The sequence below is a fragment of the Globicephala melas genome, chromosome 1, assembly GCF_963455315.2.
Source record: "Globicephala melas chromosome 1, mGloMel1.2, whole genome shotgun sequence".
Taxonomy (NCBI): domain Eukaryota; kingdom Metazoa; phylum Chordata; class Mammalia; order Artiodactyla; family Delphinidae; genus Globicephala; species Globicephala melas.
In genome coordinates, this window is record NC_083314.1 from 175,316,271 (window position 1) to 175,339,612 (window position 23,342).

The 23,342-nt window shown below is 54.8% G+C and overlaps 1 protein-coding gene across 5 annotated transcripts in view; it reads right to left on the reverse strand.

Annotated features, from left to right (window-relative positions):
• The window catches only part of CROCC (ciliary rootlet coiled-coil, rootletin), a 48,620-nt gene extending 29,913 nt beyond the window's left edge, over window positions 1-18,707 (reverse strand). For 2 of the 5 annotated variants that reach the window (XM_060310562.2, XM_060310565.2), the window contains exons 1-10: window positions 12,612-12,745; window positions 11,849-11,991; window positions 6,303-6,488; window positions 6,120-6,203; window positions 5,982-6,043; window positions 5,732-5,897; window positions 5,104-5,210; window positions 1,708-1,944; window positions 1,172-1,268; window positions 399-482 (exon numbers count right to left, since the gene is read on the reverse strand). In XM_060310562.2, the coding sequence (XP_060166545.1) occupies window positions 399-482; window positions 1,172-1,268; window positions 1,708-1,944; window positions 5,104-5,210; window positions 5,732-5,897; window positions 5,982-6,043; window positions 6,120-6,203; window positions 6,303-6,488; window positions 11,849-11,971 (1,146 nt within the window). In that variant the 5' untranslated portion in view covers window positions 11,972-11,991; window positions 12,612-12,745. Of the gene's footprint in view, window positions 1-398; window positions 483-1,171; window positions 1,269-1,707; window positions 1,945-5,103; window positions 5,211-5,731; window positions 5,898-5,981; window positions 6,044-6,119; window positions 6,204-6,302; window positions 6,489-11,848; window positions 11,992-12,611; window positions 12,754-18,620 lie in introns of those variants that run through there. The other 3 variants (XM_030877070.2, XM_070045891.1, XM_070045893.1) reach the window with 3 other exon arrangements.
• Window positions 18,708-23,342: the final 4,635 nt, after the last annotated feature.

The window sequence follows — 23,342 nt, forward strand, 5'->3', positions numbered from 1 at the left end:
TGGGCAAAGAAGCCTCGGGAGGTAGTGGGGCCACCAGGGTCCTCATGCCTAGCTTCATCCCTAACCCTGCAGCACTTTCTCACCTCCGCTAGCTCACAGCCCTCAGCCCACCAGGTAAGGCCTCCCATTTACTGGGAAGACATGATTCAGCGTTTCTCACAGATGGGCAGGGAACATGCAGTGCCTCCTCTCCAACGGGGAACTCCCCCGGGGTGGGGGGCAGGGGGTGGCAGATTTTGGGCGGAGCTAGCAGGGGTGTTAAACAGCAGCCTAGGTTTCCAGGGCCCCCAACCACTTGCAGTTCAGCTGAAGGCCACCAGGGGTCGTGGTGGCCCAGGACTACCTGGCCTTGCCCTGCCTAGGGTTCCCACCCCTTCTGGCTTCTCCCGGCTCCGAACCTGTGCCAGGTCCCTCAGGGTCTGCTGCAGCCCCTCTCCATCCTCCGTCTCCAGGGCCGCCTGCTCCTGGAGCCGCAGGGATTCCTAGAGTGGTGTTGGGGAGACAGGCAAAGAGGGGTCAGGGTCTCTGCCCTAGTCAGAAACCCCACCTTCGTCTCCCTCACGGGACTACCACCAATCAGTTGGCCTCGAAGGCCATGCCCAGGGGCCAGCAGCTCGGTAGACCCCACAGCGACCTCAGTTTCCTCACTGAACAGACCAGGCCCAGAGAGATGTGGTGTCCTGCCCCAAGTCACACAGCCTATTGGAGGAGAGCTGGACGTAGAACCCAGGCCAGACCCCACACAGAAGGATGACCAACCCAGGCAGTACCCTTGAGAGGGGTCCCTCTGGTGGGGAGGCAGCTGAGTTCCAAAAGAAAGAGCCCTGGGCTAGCAGGGCACAGGCATGAGTTCAAGTCCTGACTCCCCAGCTTAATGGCTCTGAGACTCTGGACAAGTATTTCCCCTTGGGCCTCAGGTTCCTCGCCTGTATAATGGGGATCATGCTACAGAACTGCTGAGAGGATGAAATGGGATAAAGGAGGTGAATGTGCTTATCACTAAAGCTGGCACCCACTAGGCACTCACACTAAAGCTGGCACATACTAGGTGCTCAGTTAATGAGGGGTGAAACTGAGTCTGAGTGGGATGCTTGGGGTTGGCCCAAGCTACCCAGCCCTCAGCCTGTGTCCATGGATCTGATCGGTCCCCCCGCCCTGCCCTGCATCTCACCAGGGCCTCAAGCTTCTCCGTGAGGGCCTTGTTGAGCCGATCCTTTTCCAGATTCTGGTTCTGAAGGCGCTCGACTGTCAGGGCCAGCTCAGTCACTCTGGAGGCAGGGGAGCAACACAGGTGAATGGGAGACCCACCCAGTTTCTCCTCAAACCCACCAGCTCTGTGTCCTTCATGCTTCCCCAAACCTGAGGCAGGGACCCTAGGATTCGCCTCCCTTGCCGTGTGACCTGAAGTCACTCTCCTTTCTCATCTCTAAATGAGAATGAGGTGGCCACCCACTTTATCTCACGGGAAAACCCCTTGGGACTAGTCTAGGTCTCAGGAGTAGAGGCTGAACTGTTTGTGATGTGCCCTGGGCAAGAGCCCTATGAACCTCCATCTCCCCCTCTGCCAAACGGGGTGCCTGGGGAGACTGGCTGAACTCACACAGGGGAAGGGCCCATCCCTGTTGAACAGACGCCCCCTCCTCCCTGTATCTCCAGGCGTACACTCTGTGGGGAGGTCTGCCTCGCGTGGTGCCTCTGGGCGCCCACCTGGCACTGAGGTCGGCTTTGTCCAGGTTGCTCTGCACCTGCAGCTGGGCCAGGTCCTTCTCCTGGAGCACCTTGTCCCGCAGCTGCTCCTCCAGCTGGGCCTGCAGCAGGGCCTGCTTCTCCAGGGACGCCTCGGCCCGGCTCTCGGCCAGCCGCAGGCCTGCGCTCAACCCCAAGCTCGCCTCCTGGATGGCTCGTGAGGTCCGGGCCAGCTCCCCTCCCAGCTGCAGCAGGTCCCTGGTGTAGAGAACACAGGATGGGGACGGGATGCGGGGAAGGGCTCCCAAGAGTAAATTAAAACTACAGTGGGATGCCATTTGTCGCTATCAGACTAGGGACAAAAAGTCATATAATGCAGTGTAGGTGAGGCTGCGGGGAAACAGGCTTTCCCTACACTCCTGGTGGGAGGCTGAGTGTAACCACACAGAGGGCAATTAGAAGAACTCTGAAAATTATAAATGGATAGGTTCTAGGACCCACGGACTCCATCGCTCAGAATTTATCCTACAGATATGCCCCAGAGCAAGGAAAATGACCTGTGTATAAGGGGATCCACTGCAGCCTTGCTCATGTAAGAAATACTGGTGGCAACCTAAATATCTATCGAAAGGGAGCTGCTATTGCCTTTTCTTTTTTCTTTTGGCCACCGCGTGGCTTGCAGGATCTCAGTTCCCAGACCAGGAATTGAATGCGGGCCTCGGCAGTGAAAGCCTGGAATCCTAACCACTAGGCCACCAGGTAACTCGGCAGGGAGCTGCTATTAAAAACATCATGGGGCTTCCCTGGTGGCGCAGTGGTTGAGAGTCCGCCTGCCGATGCAGGGGACACAGGTTCGTGCCCCGGTCCGGGAAGATCCCACATGCCGCAGAGCAGCTAGGCCCGTGAGCCATGGCCGCTGAGCCTGTGCGTCCAGAGCCTGTGCTCCGCAACGGAAGAGGCCACAACAGTGAGAGGCCGCGTAGCGCAAAAAAAAAAAAAAAAAAAAAACATCATGATACATCCCTTCAATGGAATACTCTGGAGCCAAGAAAAACGAATGGGGAAGCTCGTTAGAGCCTGATGTGGAACCAATTCCCAGCTATAACTACTGGGTGAACAAAGCCTCTTCAAGAACTGCAAAAAGGGAACTCCCTGGTGGTTCAGTGGTTAGGACTCTGTGCCTCCAATGCAGGGAGCATGGGTTCAGTCCCTGGTTGGGGAACTCCCACAAGCTGTGCGGTGTGCCCGAAAAAAAAAAAGAACTGCAAAGATGAAATTCTCCCAAGAGTGTATAAAAGAAAAGTGGGGGCTGGGGGGGAAACGTACAATCTGCTGTATTTGCTTGTATCAAATGAGCCTGGTGGCACAGCGGTTGAGAGTCCGCCTGCCGATGCAGGGGACACGGGTTCATGCCCCGGTCCGGGAAGATCCCACATGCCGCGGAGCGGCTGGGCCCGTAAGCCATGGCCACCGAGCCTGCGTGTCCAGAGCCTGTGCTCCGCAACGGGAGAGGCCACAACAGTGAGAGGCCCACATACCGCAAAAAAAAAAAAAAAAAAAAAAAATGAGCCTGAGTGTCTGGGTCAGAGGCAGCAGGAAGAGTTGAGTTTTCACCATACACCCTTTTGAAATTTGAACCTTGTGCATGTGTGAGTTATTCAAAAGCAAGATGTTAACATTTTAAATGCTAATTAAAAATTAGGTATTTTAAATATATCAAATAGGTTAAATCCTCCCCTTTCCTGAATGAACTGTACCACTGGGTACCTAACGGTAAGAAGAGGAAGTGCCTTATTATAGAAGAATTCCAGTTAATACATGAAGAAGTGACAGAATGAGACAATCATGATTCTGCAGCCTCTGACGAATGTCTGGACCTTGGCATTGAGCGTCAAGGGCTGCTAACGCACAGACAGAGGCTCCTGATGGCAGAGTACACACGGCGCTTATGAAGAAGTCTTGTCAAAACAAAACACAACAACCCGAACCTGAATCTGATCAAGCCTTAAATCCAACACCCAATTTACAGGGCACAACCCTGTTAAAGGTGTTAAAGGACACCACAGAATCCAGACTGTGGGAATCTCTAAGGACGACTGTCCCGGTTTCCTGAACAAATAAAAGAGACTTAGAAGACAAATCAGCCAATCACACTTTGTGAACATCTATGGATCCTGATTCAAACAATTTTAAAGACAAAAAGTGAAGAAACACCATCAGTGACACTGATGAGTCAGCTGGAAATTTGGATACTGAGAGAATAGTAGATGATCTCAACAAAAGATCATCGCTCAAACAAATGTTTAAGGCACAAAAGGAAACAAACTGGTCGGCCTGCCTCTAGGCTCTCCCCTCTGCAGCCTCACCTGCCCAAAGACCAAGCAGGACCAAGTCCCCTGTGGCAGGAGGCCTTTGAGGCTCTTTTCCAACCTGACCTCCTTTCACTTGCCTTTTGCTTCAACCCCACTGGCTGCCATTTTCTCGCACCTCCAAGCCTTTGCTTCTGCTGCTCTGCCTGGGGCGCCCTCAGCTCTGCCAGTTAAAACCCCGCCCATCCCTTGGGGTCAGAGCAAATTCCACCTCCTCAATGAAGCATTTTTCTGACCTCTCCACCCCTCCCAGTTTTCTGAGCATCCAGGACATCCTTTCTGTTCCACTCTCACGTCTCTAACCACTCACTTCCTCAGTCTAGAGGTTGCAAGTTCCTTTTTTAAAAAATTTAATTTAATTTAATTTAATTTTTGGCCACACCACACGGCTTGTGGGATCTTAGTTCCCCGACCAGGGATTGAACCCCGGCCCTTGGCAGTGAAAGTGTGGAGTCCTAACCACTGGACCGCCAGGGAATTCCCTAGAGGTTGTGAGGTCCTTGTTAGCAGAAGCTGAATATCATAGTAGATTAAAAGCAGGAACTGCAAATCCTGATTCAGCCACTTACTTACTACTGTGTGACCTTGGGAAGGTCACTCTACCTCTCTGAGCCTCAGTGTCCTCATCTGTAAAATGAGGATCATTCCAGTTCCTACCTCATAGGGACACTGTGGATATGAGATGAAATAAAATGTACAAAGAGCCTAGCTCAGAGCAAACACCTAGTAAACCTTTACTAGTTACTGGTAATGACTAGGAAACAGTAAATTTAGTAAATACCAAATAGTATTTAGCCTTAGTCATTTAGTCATAAATAGCCAATTTAGCAAGTACATTAAGTAAATACTAAGTGACCGCCATGATCTTGGTAAGAGTTAATTATTACTAGTTGCCTCTGCATCTCCGTAGGGCCCGGCACATGGTAGGTGTTTTGGGTCGGACCCAAGTTCAACTGAGTTGAGTTGAATTCAGTGTGCAAAGCAGGGTTGTCTCCCGGCTGCTGCAGCGTCTCCCCGAGCCGCCCCTCCGCCGGCCGGGACTCCTCACCTCTCGGTGGACATCTTCACCTCGCTGAGCAGCCGTCGGGCCCCCACAGCCTGCCTCCACAGGAGAAGCAGGCGGCTGTGCTCCTGGCTGAAGTAGGCGTTGAAAGACTGGAGGGCAGAGGGGCTGAGTGAGGGGCTGGAGCGGGGGCCGGCCCACTTCCTGCCCCAGCTCTGACCACCCCGGAGGCTCCCAGGGGGCCGGCTCTGGGCCCGCATACAGGGCTGTGCCGGAGCTGTATGGTCACCAGCTCAAGCCTCCCGCTGGCTCGGGGAGCTGGATTTCAAAGCCTCCACGGACTGCAAGCAGCAGTGAGGGAGGGCAGAAAGCGCTGGGGACCGAGGTTTGCATCCCAGCTGCCAGCCAGCTGCATGACTGGGCAGCTATCCAACCTCTCTTTAGAAGGAGGATGATGACACTTTCCACATATGGTTACCATGAGGAACAGAGGAGAAATCGCCTGCCTGGCACTGGCACGTGGTATGTGCTAATCAAGGCTATTATTATGACAACCATTTACCTCTACTAAAGGGCTCACCTGACCAGCAGGGCCCTCCCTCCCCCTCCCCCTCCCCCGCCCCCGCCCCCGCCCCCATAGGCTGTTCCCCTCGGGTCAGCTCCCCGGTGCCACCTCTCCCTCGCGCCTCCACGCTGCCTCCCGCTGCTCCAGCTCCTGGCGGCTGCGTGTCCAGTCACTGGTCACCTTGCGTATGTCCTCACTCAGAGCCTGGTTGGCCGAGTTCGCCTGGTCCAGCTGCTCTCGGAGCATAGAGTTCACCTGGGCCAGGCTGGCGCTTCTGGGTGGGGGAAAAGGGACCAGTGGGTGCGTGGCCAGAGAGGACAGCCCTGCCAGCCACGTGCTATCCCCCGCTGTGTCCCACCTCTGCTGTTCCTCCTCCAGGCGGATGAGGGCGCTCTCTAGGTCATGGCTGTGCTCTGTGGCCTAGGTGGGAGAAGCGGGGGCATTAGGCTGGGCAACATGGAGGGAAGCGTCTGCCCTGCCACAGCCCGGCACCCACCCTCAGCCGCTGCTGCCCCAGCTCCGCAGCTCTCTCCAGCAGCTGCTGCTCCAGCTCCGAGGTCTTCTTCTTGTACTGGAGGATCTGGGGATGGGTGGAGAGTGGCCGGTCAGCCCCAGGGGGCATGGGGGCCGGGCCAAGTGAGCGCAAGGGTGGGCAGGAGCAGGAGTGGGTGGCCCTGACCTTGGCCTGCAGCCGCTGCACGAGCTGGGCCTGCCGCTGCTGGCCCTCCTGGTAGGCCTGCAGCTTGCGCCGGTAGGAGGCCTGCTCCTCCTGCAGCTGCCTCCGCAGCTCCACGCTCTGCCGTGCCAGCCCCCTGGGCTCCTGTGTTTCCAGCTCCCCAGACTCCAGCCGCACAGCCTGCTCCAGCTGCAGGGAAGGGCCCTGGGTGAGAGTCCTGGGCCCCCCAGGAAGGCAGTCACAGGCCTCTGCAGGGGGCGCCAGGCTGGACCCGGACCCACAATGCCTTGCAGGCACATGTGGGCAATACCATGATGCAATGCACGTGTGCACGGGTAATGCAGCCGTGCATGGACACACAGACTGGGCAAGCGCAGATACACAGACTGGGTGTGCGTGGACACATGCAGGTGGGCCCACAAACGTGTGCATGCAAAGCACAAAGATGCACCTGGGATAAACCTTAAAGGCCCTGGGTACACCGCGAGCCTCTCCTCCAAGACACCCAACCCCCTCTGGTGGATAATTATTGGATTCATGCCCCTGTCTCCCCACCCCCACCCTAAGTGAGCTCAGAAAAGCCTGGATTTTGCTCCCCATTGTATTTTAGAACAGTGGCAGTAGCAATGTTAATGAATTAACAGCATGAGCACACGTGAATACATTCACAGGCATCAATACACGTATGCATATCTGAGCTTAGAGACATGCACGCACATAACACACAGAGGCCACCTAAAACACCCCGAAGGTGACACAGATGAACTCATCCCGCCCCCACTCCCCACATACACAGCACTCAGGTTTGTAAGAGGTGCGCACATGGGTTCTAATATAAGGTGTGGTTTATTAATGCCCTCTCAGCCCAGCCTAGCCTTGGGCTCCCTCCTCTCCCTGGGCTCATGGGAAGCCTCTGCGGTCGCTGCCCTTCCCTTACCCACAGGCAGCTTGCAGCCCCTTCATCATCAGACCCTGGGGGCAGAGGCAGGATGCCTGCCGGCTCTGACTGCCTCGCTAGCCTGGAACCCCCTAACACCCTTAGGTACCCGCTGGTCCCAGGGGGCCCCTCAGCCTCCTCCAGCTGTTTGGAAGGGAGGAGGGAGGAGGCCGCTGAGGACAAGCAAGAACAACAGAGGAGCGACAGTGCCCAGGGAGAACCAACAGCACGAGAGCCCAGCCCAGTGCCTGGCCTGCAAAAGCCCGGGCAGGGTATTCACACGCCCACCCACACTGGGTCCCAGGGAAGCCAACGGCAAGGGCAGCTACTCTCACCCACGCTAGTAGCGGGGCCAGGCCAGGTCAGCCCTCCAGGCCTGTGTTAAGCGGTATGGCAGGAGAGACCCAGTGAGCCACCAAGCTGAGAGGCATCTCCAGCCCCACCCCTGTTGCAGCAAATATAGAAATGGAGTTTTCCCTCCCCTGAGAACAAGGAGAACAAAGGGAACAGTGAACAGGCTAGAGAAGAAACATAACCTGGCCTGAAAGAGTTAATCACTCCTCGTTTTACTTTAACTGTCACTAATTTGTAGTAACTTTACAAAGCTAACCTCACTCCCTGACACTATGTAATTTACGTTCAGCACCTATCACGCCTAGCTCTTCAAGTTACATCCCCTGCCTCTCAATCCCTAACCTTACTTTGTCCTGGCACTTACATTCGATAACAAATCACCCCCTATAGTTTTTGCATTTCAGAAACAAGGTCGCCGGCTGATAAACCAGAGGCAAACGAACGAGGCAAACGGACACCATTACCAGACCGCCGGACCCCAATTACTGGGCGACCTGACGCCAGCTATGACTGTTTTGAAATAATACAAAGGAAAGGAAGAATGCAAGACCTTCACTACTCTGATCCTCATCACACACCCCGGACTGCGAGCCCCACATATAAAATCTTCCCTGATTCCCAAGGGTGGGGGCACAGTTCTTGAGGTGCTAGCCTGCTGTGTCTTGCCTTCGGCCTGGCAGAAAAATAAAGCCATCTCTCTCTTCCTCCAAAATCCCTGTCTCCGTATTTCTGTTCGGCCTCGGTGCACAGGGAAGCCGATATTCGGCCAAACCACGCCCACCCCCGGGGACAGCGCTGGGCAGGGTGACTGTGCCCACGGAGGCTGCCTGGGGGCTTCAGCTTATGTGGGTGGGGATCCGGTCTGAGGGTGGAGGAGAAGGCAACGTGCAGGGGGTCTCCACCTGGAGGGTGTGCTGCAGGCCCGTGGCCAGCATCTGCGCGAAGTCCACCTAAGTCAGGTGATGGGCAGAGCATCGCATCTGAGTGTGGTGACGGTGGCACCGAGATGCCGTGAGTGTGTTGTGCATGGATGCGGGCGCTTCCTTGGGGGTGGGGGGGTGCGTCTTGTCGTCTGTCTCCATGTGGGACCCTGTGTGTCTCTGGGTCTGGGCCTTCACAGGGACCGGGTGAGGTGGCGGCTGCAGTCCCAGGTCTACGTTGTGCTGCGGGCGATGGGTCGTCTTCATGTGCACCCGTGTGTCCATGTGTCTGTATGACTGTGTGCACAGTCACAAGTGGGCGGACCTGGGGAGCGAAGCTGGGCTCTGCACGCGTCTGTGCACTTGTGTGTACCTTTGTCTGGCTGTAGGTGTCCAGGAGCTGTGAGACAGTGTTGTGTTGTCTGCGGTGTGGGTATGCCGGATACACCACGGTGTGTGACTGTGCGTGTGGGTGGGACTGTGCGGTGTCTGGGCAGCTTCTGTGAATCTGAGTGTCTCCCCGAGGTGGGTTTGTGTTGGTGTGCGGGGAGGGTCTGACTGTGGCTGTGTTGTGTGCATTTTGCACATCTGTGTGAACCAGCTGCTGTCTGCTTCGTGGCTTTAGAGGGCTTCCTGCAGCCGCCAGGTGCTCCACCGCTTCTCCAGCGCTCACCGCCAGACCCAAGCCACTCCTGGCCACACCCCACCCCTTTCCACAAACTTTGCTGCTCACCAAGCAGCCTTTCAATTTTACTTGTAATTCAAGAGGGAAGGAGGCTGCTACCAAGCCAGGGATGAAAGAAGTTTACTGTCTCCCCTAGCAACCGCTGCCCCAGTCCCCGACATTCCGGTCCAGGTTGCCACGGACACTGGGGGTGGGGGGGCAGGGGGCCTGGCCTGTGGAGCCGACTCCCTCCTTCCCATCCCAGCTCCTCGCCCAGCACCTGCTCGTCAGGGACAGGAAGAAGCGGGGGTCTCCACTGGGACCCTGAGGTTCTCCCTCTGACCTGGGAGGTAGCCACTAGGAGCCCCTGCCTCAGTTTCCCTACATGTAGTCAATAGGACAGAGACCCTGACCTCACCTCCACTCCCCTTTCCCAGGGATGCTGTGGGGTTTAAGGGGTCGGAACAACCTCACTGACTGGCCCCCTAAGCCAGCGCACGTGCAGCAGTTATAGCCACAAGGGCAGGCCCTGTCACCTGCAGCCCGGGGACAAGTGGGCAGCAGGGAGTGACCGTGCCGCAGGAGCACAGAGTCCCGGACCAGGGGTCTCGGCCCAGCTCCACCACCGACCTTGGGCCTGTCATGTCCCCTCCCTGGGCCTGTTTCCCCATCTCTAATGAGGTGATCTCCAGGCTCTGAGGTTCCCTGTGGACCCACCCCCAGGAAAGGCCTCAAGGTCACTGTCATGCAGCCCCTGCCTCCAGGGGGCCACATCTCAGACAGAGGACAGTCTCCTGCCAGGCTCGCTCTACATGCTATTCGGGGGCCTCTCCAGCCACACAAGGAAACTTTCTAGACCAAAGCAGCTCCCCCAACCGGCCCAGCCCCACAGCTGTGTCCTAAAAGCAAAGGGACCCGCTACCCCCACCTCTTCTTCCCTCCCCATGCCAGCCTGAGGGGCAGTGCTAGCCTCACTGTCAGTCAGAAGTTGGCATTTAAAAGAGGCAGCCAGGGTTTCACTGGTGGCGCAGTGGTTGAGAGGCCGCCTGCCGATGCAGGGGACACGGGTTCGTGCCCCGGTCCGGGAAGATCCCACGTGCCGCGGAGCGGCTGGGCCCGTGAGCCATGGCCGCTGAGCCTGCGCGTCCGGAGCCTGTGCTCCGCAACGGAAGAGGCCACAACAGTGAGAGGCCCGCGTACCGCAAAAAAAAATAATAATAATAAAAAATAAAAAATAAAAGAGGCAGCCAAAAATAAATAAATAAAAGAGGCAGCCCCCAGGGGCCTGACACTGTGCCAGGGGCCAAAAGATGACCAGCCTAAACTAGGAGGGGGCTGTCTCAGGGCCCACCACCAACAATACAGACTCCGCCCAGCCCACCTGCCACGCCCCCTGCAAACCTTGGGAAAACTAGCTCTGCACGGTCCCCAGTGCCGGCCACCATCCTGCTCTTCTGCAAGTCCCAACACGTCAGGGGCTTGTCCAGGCAGACGGATGTCAGGACACAGGCACATCCCACAACGACAGAGAGGAACACAGATCCCTCTTCCCATCACGGGTATACAAGCCCCTGTGTGGACAGGCCCGGCTCAGGGGTCTAGCCATCCCTAGCTCTGCTAGTCCCATACAGGGGACCCTGGGCCAGCTTCAATCTTCCGTTTGTAACATCAGGGGTCACGTCTGAGGCCCTTCCAGCTTTCCCAGGGCCAGGTGCCCCCTGGAACTCCCAGGCCGGTTGCCTCTTCCCATACCCAGGAAACAAAACTGTAACACAGAGCCCTCAGCTGTGTGACCCTCAAGCAGGGTGCTTTCCCTCTCTGAGCCTTGGTTATCTCCTCTGTTAAATGAGCATCATAATGGTCCCGACCTTGGTGCATTAAATGTAAAGCACCCAGCTCATGCTTGGCACAGAGTAGGCACTCAGTAACCAGCAGCTACTATAATGAGTGTTATTACCACCCACACATCTCCCATCCGCACACACACTCCCTCCCTCATGCAACTCTCTCACCAACTTTCAGCCACCATCAACTCCCCAGGGTCACTTCCCACGAGCCTGGAGGCCTAAAGGAGAAAATGCACTAAGAACCACCTGTACTCCACCCACACCGACCTCCTGCCCAGGCCCTGCAGCACAGGTCTGGGGGACGTGAATCCTGCCTGGACTTGCAGGCAGGCCCGGCTTCTCCTTCCTTCCTTCCTTTGCTGGGCCTCACCCCCACGGGGAGCAGGGCAGGTCTGTGGCTGCCTGTGCCTACCCCAGCCTGTTGGGTGGACCCCAAGGCTCAGGTAACCGGGGGCACAGGAAGATGCCCAGAGACTCAAGGGGTGGCAGGGGCCTCTAGGGGTCTTGTGCTCCGTGCCCCACCCCACAAGCAGGCTCGGGACAGCCAGGAATGAAATACCCCAGTTTCCAGGCACTTCATCCCCTCGTCTCATTGATTCCTCACAGCTCCGTGTCACATTACTGTCCCCGCTACAGGCTCGCAGCGCGGGGTGATTTGCTCAAGGCCGCTCAAGTGGGCAGAGCCACAATCTGAATGGAGGCGGCCTGACTCCAGGGCCCACATTCTGCCCAGGAAGCGGGCCTGCCCTGGCTGTCTCCCCACCCCTGCGGCAGGGGAGCCCCTAGCCCAGCTCTCAGCCCCCCGCAGCACCCACCCTCTCACTGACCGCGTTGTACTTGATGGCCAGCTCATCGCGCTCAGCCCGGCTCTGGGCCAGCAGGTCCTCCACGCGGGACAGCTCCTGCTGCAGAAGCTGGCTCTCCTCCTTCAGTGACAGCATGGATGCCATCTCGGTGGCCGGCAGCAGGGCTGGAGAGGGACAGCGGGCACACAATTAGCTTCCACCTGCATCCTGAGGGACCGCCTCCCCCTACAGGTGCCCTACCCATCCCTGGAGGCAGGAAGATGGACCAGGTCCCCACGAGGAGCTGTAGCTGAGGGGGCCCTTCCCAGACTCTCTCGACCCAAATATGAGGGGTGGGTGCTGCCCTCCAGGGGGAGCAGGGGCCCATCAGCCTTCCTGCCCGGGTGGGGAATGGACACTGCCGCTCCTTATACTTCTACAAAGCCCTGAGCTAAGCTGAGCTGCCCTCCCCCTCTAATCTTGGGTTCATCCAGCTCACACCTTCCCTGGGAGAGAATGTGGTGTTTGGGGTTTAAGTCTTTGCAGCAGGCTGCTTGCAAGCAAGGAGGGGATGCTCAGCCCTGCCTTCCAGCAGCATCACATGGAGAACAAGTCTGGGAAAATTACACCTCTGAGCCTCCATTTCCTCATCTGTAAAATGGGACCCTCCATCACAGGCTTGTGCCTGCCTCACAGTGATTATTCAAGAAATGGAAGCTGCACTCGTTATCGTCATTATGACTGTTGAAGAGGGGGATGTGAGAAGAGGTGAGATGCAGGCAGTGTCTGTGAAGGGGAGTGGTACCTGGGCTCTCAGGCTGGGAGAAGTTGCGGGTGACAATCTCCCTGATGCGGGCAGGCAGGCAGGTGGGCTGGGAATCCTGGGCCGGGTCCTGCACGTTCAGGCCCTTCTCCTGGCCTGACCCCAGGATGCTGCTCTCCAGTGTCTGCAGGGAAAGAAGGAGGGTCTGCGGGGAACCTGGGACCTTGGGCTCCCTGGTGTGGGTGGGAGAGAAACAAAGTCCTGCCGCACCAAACAAAGATGTGGGTGCCCAGGAGACCCTCGGGAAACCCCCAAATGGAAGGAAGCCTGGGAGTAAGAATCGCAAAAAGCCCAATGGGAGGATACTCTATGTGCCCCCTGCCCCGGGAAGGAGGCCCCCTCGGGGGCCAGAGAAGCAAACCAAAGCCCACGGCCCACTCACAGACCTCCCAGGGCAGCACAGAGCATTGGGGGCTCCAATCCAGCTCCCGCTCTAGATGGGTGATGACCCCACTGCTCCAGCAGAGGTCACCTCAACCCTAAAATCTGGAAGTAGGGACTTCCCTTCACTCGCGGGGCACTGGATAAGGGAGTCACGGAGTTGAGCCCTGAGCACCCCTCTACCACCAGTCTGGCCGGGAGCTGCCAGCTGGGGTCCCTGCACACCCCGCCACCACACCTCTCCCACCCCTGGACCCCTAAGATGTCCCCACGCCTCCCACTCCTGCTAGGCCCACACTCCCCTGCTCTGGACAGGGTGGGCACAGCCCCCAGGACCCACCTGGATAACTGCCTCCAGTGCCAGCTGGGCCTCCAACGACCCCTCCAGCCCCAAGTTCACGGGGTGGAGGCCGTGGGCACCCCTCTCCAGGCCCTGCGCCAGGGCCCTGGAGACCAACACAGCACGCCCACCCTACAGCCAGACTGCTGTGCTGAGCGCTGGGCAGATTAGGCTTAAATCCGGCGGCGGCCCCACGTGATCAGGGAGGTGGGCGGGGCTGAGGGGGGAGGGGAGGGGAAAGGAGAGGGTGGGCGGGAAGCTGGGCAGCGGGGAACAGGAGGAGGAAGGACGAATAGGGGGAGGAGAGGAGAGAGGGGAGGAGGTTGGGGAGAAAGGGAAGGAGTGGAAAGAAGAGGGAAAGGATGGAGAGGAGGGGGAAGGGAAAGGGGGAAGGGACCTGGAGGTGAAGACCCCCCCCACTACACACGCGCACACACACACACACACACACACGCACACACACTCTACCCTCTCCAAGCACAGGGGGTGGGGTCAGCATACAGGAGGCGGGAAAGGCCAGTCTTCAAGACTGTCTTTACTGACCCAGAAAAGGGGTCACAGGGTTTGCTAAGAATGTCTTTATAAGGTGCTGGGATGACGTTTTCCCACATCAGGTGCAGGCTGTGGAATTGCCCAGTCCAGGCAAGGAGCTGAATCCCTCTTCTCCAACTCCCAGCCCCACCCCCGCACTAGCTGTGTGCCCCAGGGAAAGCAGCTTTGCCTATCTGAGCCGCCGTGTTGCAAGATGCGAATATTGGCACCCATCCCATGGAGTCACCTGGGGGCATAGAGAGCTTACAACTGGGCACCGGGCTCAGAGTGAGCATGTGATCAGTACTGATATCATTCATCTGAAGATCTGAAATGTACAGTCCCTGTACCCCGGACCCTGGGGCTCAGAGGTCCACCCACTGCCTGCCATTGTTCCTTCCCTAAGGCAAGGAGGCTGTGCGGTGTAGTGGTTAGGCTGTCAGCTCTGAAATCAGGGTCAGATATGGGGTCGCATCGGAGCCCCAGCTCTGCCACTTGCTGGCAGTATGACCTTGGACAAGTTACCTCTCTGAGCCTCAGTTTCCTCATCTCTAAAATGAAACTGATAGCACCTACCACATAGAGTCACTGTGAAGATTAAATGGGTTGAACAGTGTAAGGGGTTTGCACCACAGCTGGCACGGGGTGAGCAGTGAGTAAACGGCGGCTGCTCTTCCCATTGTCATTAGCGCCATGTGTCTGGGCTCCTGCTACCTCTTGGCCCACGGCCTCAGGGTGCCCTCTGCTCTAATGCCGTGTCCCATAGGAGCCACATTCATGTTATCTCATTAAATCCTCACCTCAACCCATTTCCAGATGAGAAAACCGGGACACAGAAAGGTTGGGGCTCCTACCTATTCAAAGTGGCACACTGCTGCAGGGAAGTGGGAAGCCCTAAGTTCTTTCCACTTAAGCCAGGCAGCCTCCCAATAAGTGCCTCAAGGGCAAGACCAGGGCATTTGCACTTCAACGCTCTACCAACCGTGTCTAAGTCAGACCCAGGAATGCAGCAGGTGCTGCATAAACGTACATCAGTCTAAGCGGAGCCTGGAACCCTCACCCGCAACTAGGGAATCTGCTCTGGAAATGGAAAACCAGGAAACAGGGTACACTGGGCCAAAATAATAAGTGCCTCCACATTGCCATGGCAACCAAGGCCAGATTTAGGCAAAACTAAACGCAGCCAGAGGCAGGAAGCCGTCACTACAAAACCCTGGGACTCCATTTTCCCCCCTCCAGACAGCCTCCAGAAAGCCCCTCTACAGGCTGCACACCCATAACCAGAGCAGGGGGAAGCCACAAGCACCCGCAGGCCAGGCTCTCCAGACCTGCTTGCCCAGCTTGGCAGAGACGGGGCCCCAGATGTGCTTGGTGAACTGAACTGAATTATTCTGTGCCCTTCCCCAGCCAGTGCCCTAGGGGATGGGGGAAGGGAGCAGGATACCAGAACCCTTTGGGCTGAGTGATTCCAGCCCTTGGCTCTGTCCACAAAGTTCTCCCCCTCTGGTCCTTCTGGGTTCTATTATAAAGCCCAAGAAACCGTATCTAAACCCTGCATGTATGTGCATTTTCTAATGTCTGCAGCTTCCACCCAATTCTCAGAACAACAATTGAATTCCTCATAGGAAAGATCTGGATGTTACAGCTTCAGCGTCTGACTGCCAGGAATCCAATCTGGCTGTGCCTCCCCACAAGCTGTGTGACCCTGGGCCAATGGCCAATGAGTTTGCCTCTCTGAATCTCAGTTTCCTTTTCTGTAAAATGGGATAATAACAGTGCCTGCTTCTATTAGGAGGATTAAAAAAGATGATCTACGCTTAGCTATGTGCCTGGATATGGTGTGACAGAAGCTGCTCTGTGTTCACCAAAAAACATTTCTGATTCTTCTTAGGAATATGGCTAGAAGTCATTTCCCAGACTCCACTGCAGTCAGATATGGCCATGTGATCAAGTTCTGACCAGCAGAATTAAGACAGAAAGAAGGTGTGCCACTTCGGACCTGGCCCATAAAAACCTCCCACAAGGACTCCTCTCCTCCCCCCAGCTAGAAGGAAATAACGCTGAGTTCCTAGGGGATGCGAGAGCCACAAGCTGGAAGGGGTCTGGGTCCATGGGTCACCATGTAGAAAGCCACCGAACAGGACTTTTCACAAATGAGAAATAAACTTCTGATGTGTTAAGCCACTGAGATTTCAGGATTTCACTATCCTATCAGCTAGAATTACTTTAATGATTACCCACTGTTACATAGTGCATACGTGTTGTCTATTATTAGCGTTATCATCACTAATATTATTGGCTCCTCCCAGTACCCAGTGTGCTTGGTGAACTGAACTGAATTATTCTGTGCCTCTCCCCAGCCAGCGCCCTACCCAATCTAGAACCCTGCCTGGTACACAGTAGACCCTCAGCCATGGTTGGGCGAATAAACACAGAGGAGACACCCTTTGCACTTGCTCCCTCCCCAGTCCTGCTTAGTCCTTTGACCACCCTGCAAAGCTGTCATTTACCAGGTCCAGCTGCAGGCCTTAGCCAAAAAGTCCCTCAAAGGCCACTCATGAGTTTCAAACATACCAGCTGCTCTCACCCACTTATCCTTTCTTTATCCTCCAGTTGCTGACTAGAAATTATAATAAAAATATTGAGCCAACCATGAGCCAGGCTCTGTGCCCCAGTTTCTGCATCTGTACCATATCTGTTTTAACCTTCTTGACAGTTCCATGATGCTGGTACTGTTCTACCCACTTTACAGATGACAACACTGAGGCTGGGTGAAGTTAAATGGTTTGCTCAAAGTCATCCAGCCATGACGAGCTGAAGCCACAGGTGAGAAGTATGCCTGGTTCCAAAGTTTTAAACAATCACACAATGGCTACCATCATGCCGTGCTTACTGTATGCCAGGCGCCACCCTAGGTCTCTGATGTATATTATATAAGCCACTGCCACTGCTTGCCTGGCCTGCTGAGATGGCTCCTCATGGGTCTCCCTACTTCCTCTCTTGTCCCCCAGCCCAGTCTATTCTCACACATCCCTCTTCTATTCAACCCCCACGCTGGCTACTATCACTCTCAAAATAAAATTCAAAGTCCTACCGCAGTGAACAAGGCCTGCTCAGTCTAGCCCTGGTCTACCTCTCCACCTCATCTCTCCTCTCCCCCAGCTATTCCACTCTAGCCATGCTGGCCTTCTTGATTCTCAAACACACCAAGCATGCTCCGACCTCAGGGCCTTTGCATCTGTCATTTTCTCTGCCTGGAATGCTCTTCTCCCTTCCTTTCATGGCTGACTCCAGACCCTGGCCAAAAATGTCACCTTCTGAGATTGTGAACTCTGACTTCCCAGCCAAAGTGGTTCCTGCCAGTAACTGTTCACTGTTTTCTTCTACATGTACGTTGTCTGTCTGCTCCAAGGTCAGGGACCAAGTCGTCCTTGTTTACTGCTGTCTCCACAGGGCCTAAGGCCCAAAGCGCCATGAACAGCTGTTGAGTGAGTGAATAAATGCTAGGAGACAAGTAGTAATATAGGAAATTAAATGAAAAAAAAAAAAGAAACGGTTTGGCAGGGGTCACACAAGGCAAGTCTTGGCCATGTTTGATGTGACCCACAGACTGAGTTCCCATAAGGGCCCCAGCGAACACATACCCAACCCCTGAACACCTCGTAGGAGTTCAAGGTAAAAACCAGGCAGTGTCCCCCACAGGGGACTCCTGGGTGGGAGGGGTACCTAGTCTCTGAGGGCTGACCCCCATCCCCAGGGCTTGAGAGAAAGACCAGAGAGGAGGAGCTAAGTCAAGGAAACCTCCAAGATCCAGGGGTTCTAACTCCTGAGGTCTTTCCTGGCTGAGGAGCCTGGCCTTAGCCTCTGGTCTGATCCGGCCACAGGATTTGTTTGTTAAGCACCTACTGTGAGCTTAGCTAAGGAAAACAGGGCCCCCTCCCCCAGTGTCCCAATCCCCCAGACAAGTCAAGGTCCCAGATGGAGCTGGGGAGACTGGCCACCAAGGGGGCAGACATTGCCTCAGAGCGCTGTCCTCTCGGGTTGGCAAAAAGATCACAAGGGAGCCTGCTCGTAACGGCAACCCCAGAGACTGGCACGAGGGTGGGGTCTCAGGCCCTACTTTGAGTAACCCAAGGAGGGCCCAAATCCCTGCACAGGCGGTGCCATCTTGGGCAGTTCAATTGGCTGCTCTGGGCCTCAGTTTCCTCATCGGTAAAACGCAGCTACTTTCGACGCCGTAGGTTGCACTGAAACACAATCCCAAGCGAGGAGGGCAGGGACGGTGCCTGGCCCACACGAAGCCGCAGCAAGTTATCGCTGCTGGTGGTGACAATTGGGAAAAGCCTCCTACCCCAGCTCAGCCTGGAAAGAGGTGACCCCCGGGGCGGAGAGGCGCTTGTCTGCAGGCCGCTGCGCCCGGGCAGGCCCCCGCCTCCTGCCGCCTACCCGAGCCCGCGGGAACCCGGGCAGGATTTGGAGCAGGACGGCTGGCAGGATGTCCGCAGAGGCCCCGGGCGCGCTCTCCAGGAGGCCGAGCCGGGCAGCGCCGGAGGGTGCGGCGCGTACGCCCTGAGCGCCTCCAGGGCCGGGACGGCGGCTCCAGCCCGCCCCCTGGCGCGCGCCCGCCTTCCCGCCCTCCGCGCGCGCCGCAATCTCGGCCCCGCGGCCTTCTCCCGCCGCAGCCCGCCCCGCGCGCCCGAGCCCCTGACCCACGGGAGCGCGCGCCGCGGACCTCCTACCTTGGCGCGAAACCACCGCTGCCGCCGAGGCCGAGCGGGCCGGGCCAGGCGAAGCCAGAGGGCGGAGCCCGCGCCCGACCCGCCCGCGTCCCCGCGTCGCCTGGGGTGGAGGGCGCGCCCTGGGCCTGGGGCGGGGCCGGCCGCTGGGAGCGTGCGGCAGCCTCAGTCTACAAGCGCTTATCTGGGAGCCGCACTAGATGGGGGGCTTTTCATACACGATCGCATTTACTGCGCCGGACAACCCAGGAAACAGGGATTATTAGCTCCTTATGCATAAACGGGAAAGTGAAGATTAAGCTAATTGCTCAGGGTCTCGAAGCTGAAGGGTGGCAGAGCTGGATGCTTGGGAACAAAGACCCAGCTGCAGTCTCGGTTTTGTGTTCCCTGGCCCAGCCTTAAAGGCCTTAAACTCTTAACACCACACTTTCACCAATGGACAGATCATCCAAAATGAAAATAAATAAGGAAACACAAGCTTTAAATGACACATTAGACAAGATGGATTTAATTGATACTTACAGGACATTTCATCCAAAAAAAACCAGAATATACTTTCTTCTCAAGTGCTCATGGAACATTCTCCAGGATAGATCATATCTTGGGTCACAAATCAAGCCTCAGTAAATTTAAGAAAATTGAAATCGTATCAAGTATCTTTTCCGACCACAACGCTATGAGACTAGATATCAGTTACAGGAAAAAAAAACTGTAAAAAATACACACACGCTGAAAAGCAATTAAGCCCTTGCACCACAGCTACAAAGCCTGCGCTCTAGAGCCCATGAGTCACAACTACTGAGCCCAAATGCTACAACCACTGAAGCCCGTGCTCCTAGAGCCCGTGCTCTGCAACAAGAGAAGCCACTGCAATGAGAAAGCCCGTGCACCACTACGAAGAGTAGTCCCTGCTCGCCGCAACTAGAGAAAGCCTGTGCACAGCAACGAAGACCCAACGCAGCAAAAAAAAAACAAAAAGAGACAAATGACAATGAAAACACAATGACCCAAAACCTATGGGATGCCGCAAAAGCAGCTCTAAGAGGGAAGATTATAGCAATACAATCCTACCTCAAGAAACAAGAAAAATCTCAAAAAAACAACCTAACCTTACACCTAAAACAATTAGAGAAAGAAGAACCAAAAAACCCCAAAGTTAGCAGAAGGAAAGAAATCATAAAGATCAGATCAGAAATAAATGAAAAAGAAATGAAGGAAACAATAGCAAAGGTCAATAAAACTAAAAGCTGGTTCTTTGAGAAGATAAACAAAATTGATAAACCATTAGCCAGACTCATCAAGAAAAAAAGGGAGAAGACTCAAATCAATAGAATTAGAAATGAAAAAGGAGAAGTAACGACTGACACTACAGAAATACAAAAGATCATGAGAGATTACTACAAGCAGCTATATGCCAATACAATGGACAACCTGGAAGAAATGGACAAATTCTTTAAAAAGTACAACTTTCTGAGACTGAACCAAGAAGAAATAGAAAATATTAACAGACCAATCACAGGCACTGAAATTGAAACTGTGATTAAAAATCTTCCAACAAACAAAAGCCCAGGACCAGGTGAATTCTATCAAACATTTAGAGAAGAGCTAACACGTATCCTTCTCAAACTCTTCCAAAATATAGCAGAGGGAGGAACACTCTCAAACTCATTCTAAGAGGCCACCATCACCCTGATACCAAAACCAGACAAAGATGTCACAAAAAAAGAAAACTATAGGCCAATATCACTGATGAACATAGATGCAAAAATCCTCAACAAAATACTAGCAAACAGAATCCAACAGCACATTAAAAGGATCATACACCATGATCACGTGGGGTTTATCCCAGGAATGCAAGGATTCTTTAATATATGCAAATCAATGTGATACACCATATTAACAAACTGAAGGATAAAAACCATATGATAGGGCTTCCCTGGTGGCGCAGTGGTTGAGAGTCCGCCTGCCAGTGCAGGGGACATGGGTTCGTGCCCCAGTCTGGGAGGATCCCACATGCCGCGGAGCGGCTGGGCCCGTGAGCCATGGCCACTGAGCCTGCGCGTCCGGAGCCTGTGCTCCGCAACGGGAGAGGCCACAACAGTGAGAGGCCCGTGTACCGCAAAAAAAAAAAAAAAAAAAGAAACGAAATGGAGTCATTTGTGGTGAGGTGGATGGACCTAGAGTCTGTCATACAGAGTGAAGCAAGTCAGAAAGAGAAAAACAAATACTGTATGCTAACACATATATATATAGAATCAAAAAAAAAATGGTTCTGATGAACCTAGGGGCAAGACAGGAATAAAAACACAGATGTAGAGAATGGACTTGAGGACACGGGGAGGGGAAGGGTAAGCTGGGACAGAGTGAGAGTAGCAATGACATATATACACTACCAAATGTAAAATAGATAGCTAGTGGGAAGCAGCCGCATAGCATAGGGAGATCAGCTCGGTGCTTTGTGACCACCTACAGGGGTGGGATATGGAGGATGGGAGGGAGATGCAAGAGGGAGGGGGTAAGGGGATATATGTATACATACAGCTGATTCACTTTGCTGTACAGCAGAAACTAATACAACATTGTAAAGCAATTATACTCCAATAAAAATGTTAAAAAAAAAAAAAGGAAAAAAAGAAAAGAAAAGGCCTTAAACTCCTAAGATCTGGCCTTGACCCGTCGCCCAACCAGACTAAGGGGGCATGCCTGCCCCATTTCAGAGCCCAAGCCATGTGAGACCTCAATGACTTGACCTGTAGGGAGAATGTCTTTGTTTTCCTGATTGACCTGCAACCTTGGTTGAGGCACTCTGGCCTCAGTTTGTTCATCGGTAAAATGGTGGAGCTGCCCATTCTTTCTCACAAGCTCAGGTGCCTTCTCCACATGGGATGGGGATGAGACCATAGAGAAAACCATGCTTTTGAAACTAAACAGTGATGTGTCCTGTCTATTCTAACAATAGGTTAGATGTCCATCCTCTCACCTGGCCTCAACTTCCCTGCGTTCTTTTTCTTTACATAAATTTATTTATTTATTTATTTATTGGCTGCATTGGGTCTTAGTTCCTGTGCGTGGGCTTTCTCTAGTTGCAGAGAGCGGGGCCCACTCTTTGTTGTGATGCGCGGGCTTCTCGTTGCAGTGGCCTCTCTTGTTGTGGAGCACAGGCTCTAGGCGTGTGGGCTTCAGTAGTTGTGTCTTGAGGTCTTTAGAGAGCAGGCTCAGCAGTTGTGGCACACGGGCTTAGTTGCTCCGCGGCATGTGGGATCTTCCTGGACCAGGGCTCAAACCTGTGTCCTCTGCATTGGCGGGCAGATTCTTAACCACTGCGCCACCAGGGAAGTCCATTCCCTGCATTCTTGAAGGCACCAGATCCACCTCAAAAGGGGGAGGCAGGGCTTCCCTGCTGGCGCAGTGGTTGAGAGTCCACATGTCGTTGCAGGGGACACGGCTTCGTGCCCCGGTCCGGGAAGATCCCACATGCCGCGGAGCGGCTGGGCCCGTGAGCCATGGCCGCTGAGCCTCCGCGTCCGGAGCCTGTGCTCCGCAACGGGAGAGGCCACAGCAGTGAGAGGCCCGCGTACCACAAAAAAAAAAAAAGGTGGGGGGGAGGCAGGTCTGAATCTCTAGGGCTTAGGGAGGGGTGTTTTGTCTATAAAAGCATATTTCATTTTATGATTTTACATTTGAAAAAAAGTAAATACCCAGAAAGAAAAGCAGCAGGCCTACAGCCAATGGTTTCGCCATCAGTCAGAGGGGATAAGTGGGAGTTTTATTTATCAAAGAGGAGCCTGGGCTTTTTGGGGTTTTTTTTAACTTTTTTTTTTTTTAATTTATTTTTGGCTATGTTGGGTCTTTGTTGCTGCGCGCGGGCTTTCTCTAGTTGTGGCGAGCGGGGACTACTCTTCGTTGCGGTGCATGGGCTTCTCGTTGTGGTGGCTTCTCTTGTTGCAGAGCACGGGCTCTAGGCACACGGGCTTCAGTAGTTGTGGCTCACAGGCCAAGTAGTTGTGGCTCACGGGCTCTAGAGCGCAGGCTCAGTAGTTGTGGTGCACGGGCTTAGTTGCTCCATGGCATGTGGGATCTTCCCAGACCAGGGCTCGAACCCGTGTCCCTTGCATTGGCAGGCGGATCCTTAACCACTGTGCCACCAGGGAAGTCCCCAAACCCATGCTCTTTCCTCTACACCATGCTGCCTAATGTGAGATTTTGGGAGGGACAGCAAACACGGTTCCTCTCTCCTTGACCCTATCCCCGGGGGCCCCAGGATCCTGCTGCAGGGAGGCACATACTTACACCAACCCTCCTCCAGAGGCCTTGAGCTCCCCTGCTGTGCTGACTCAGTGACTCTGCTCAGCTCAGCCTGGCCTGTGAGCATTTGAATACCCAGGGCTGCTGCCCACTGGTCACTGCTCCATAACCAGGTGGTGCCCAGCCCAGAGCCCCAAGGTCCAGCCACCAGAAGGGAGTTGTGTTGGGTACTCACCCACTCACTGCGGAGGGTTCTAAGTCTGCAACTCAGGTAACTGGGAAACAAGTGACTGGGACTTACCAACCCCAGGTTGCTGGAGCCAAGTGCCTGCTGAACCCAGGTGCTAGGCTGGGTTGGACTCTGCCCACCAACAGCAAAACCACATTACCCAGGAGGCTTAGAGGACAGATGTTCTGGTTAACTGGATTTGCCAGATATCTTAAGGCTAATTGGCAATGCCTTTTAATGCCTGGCTTTAA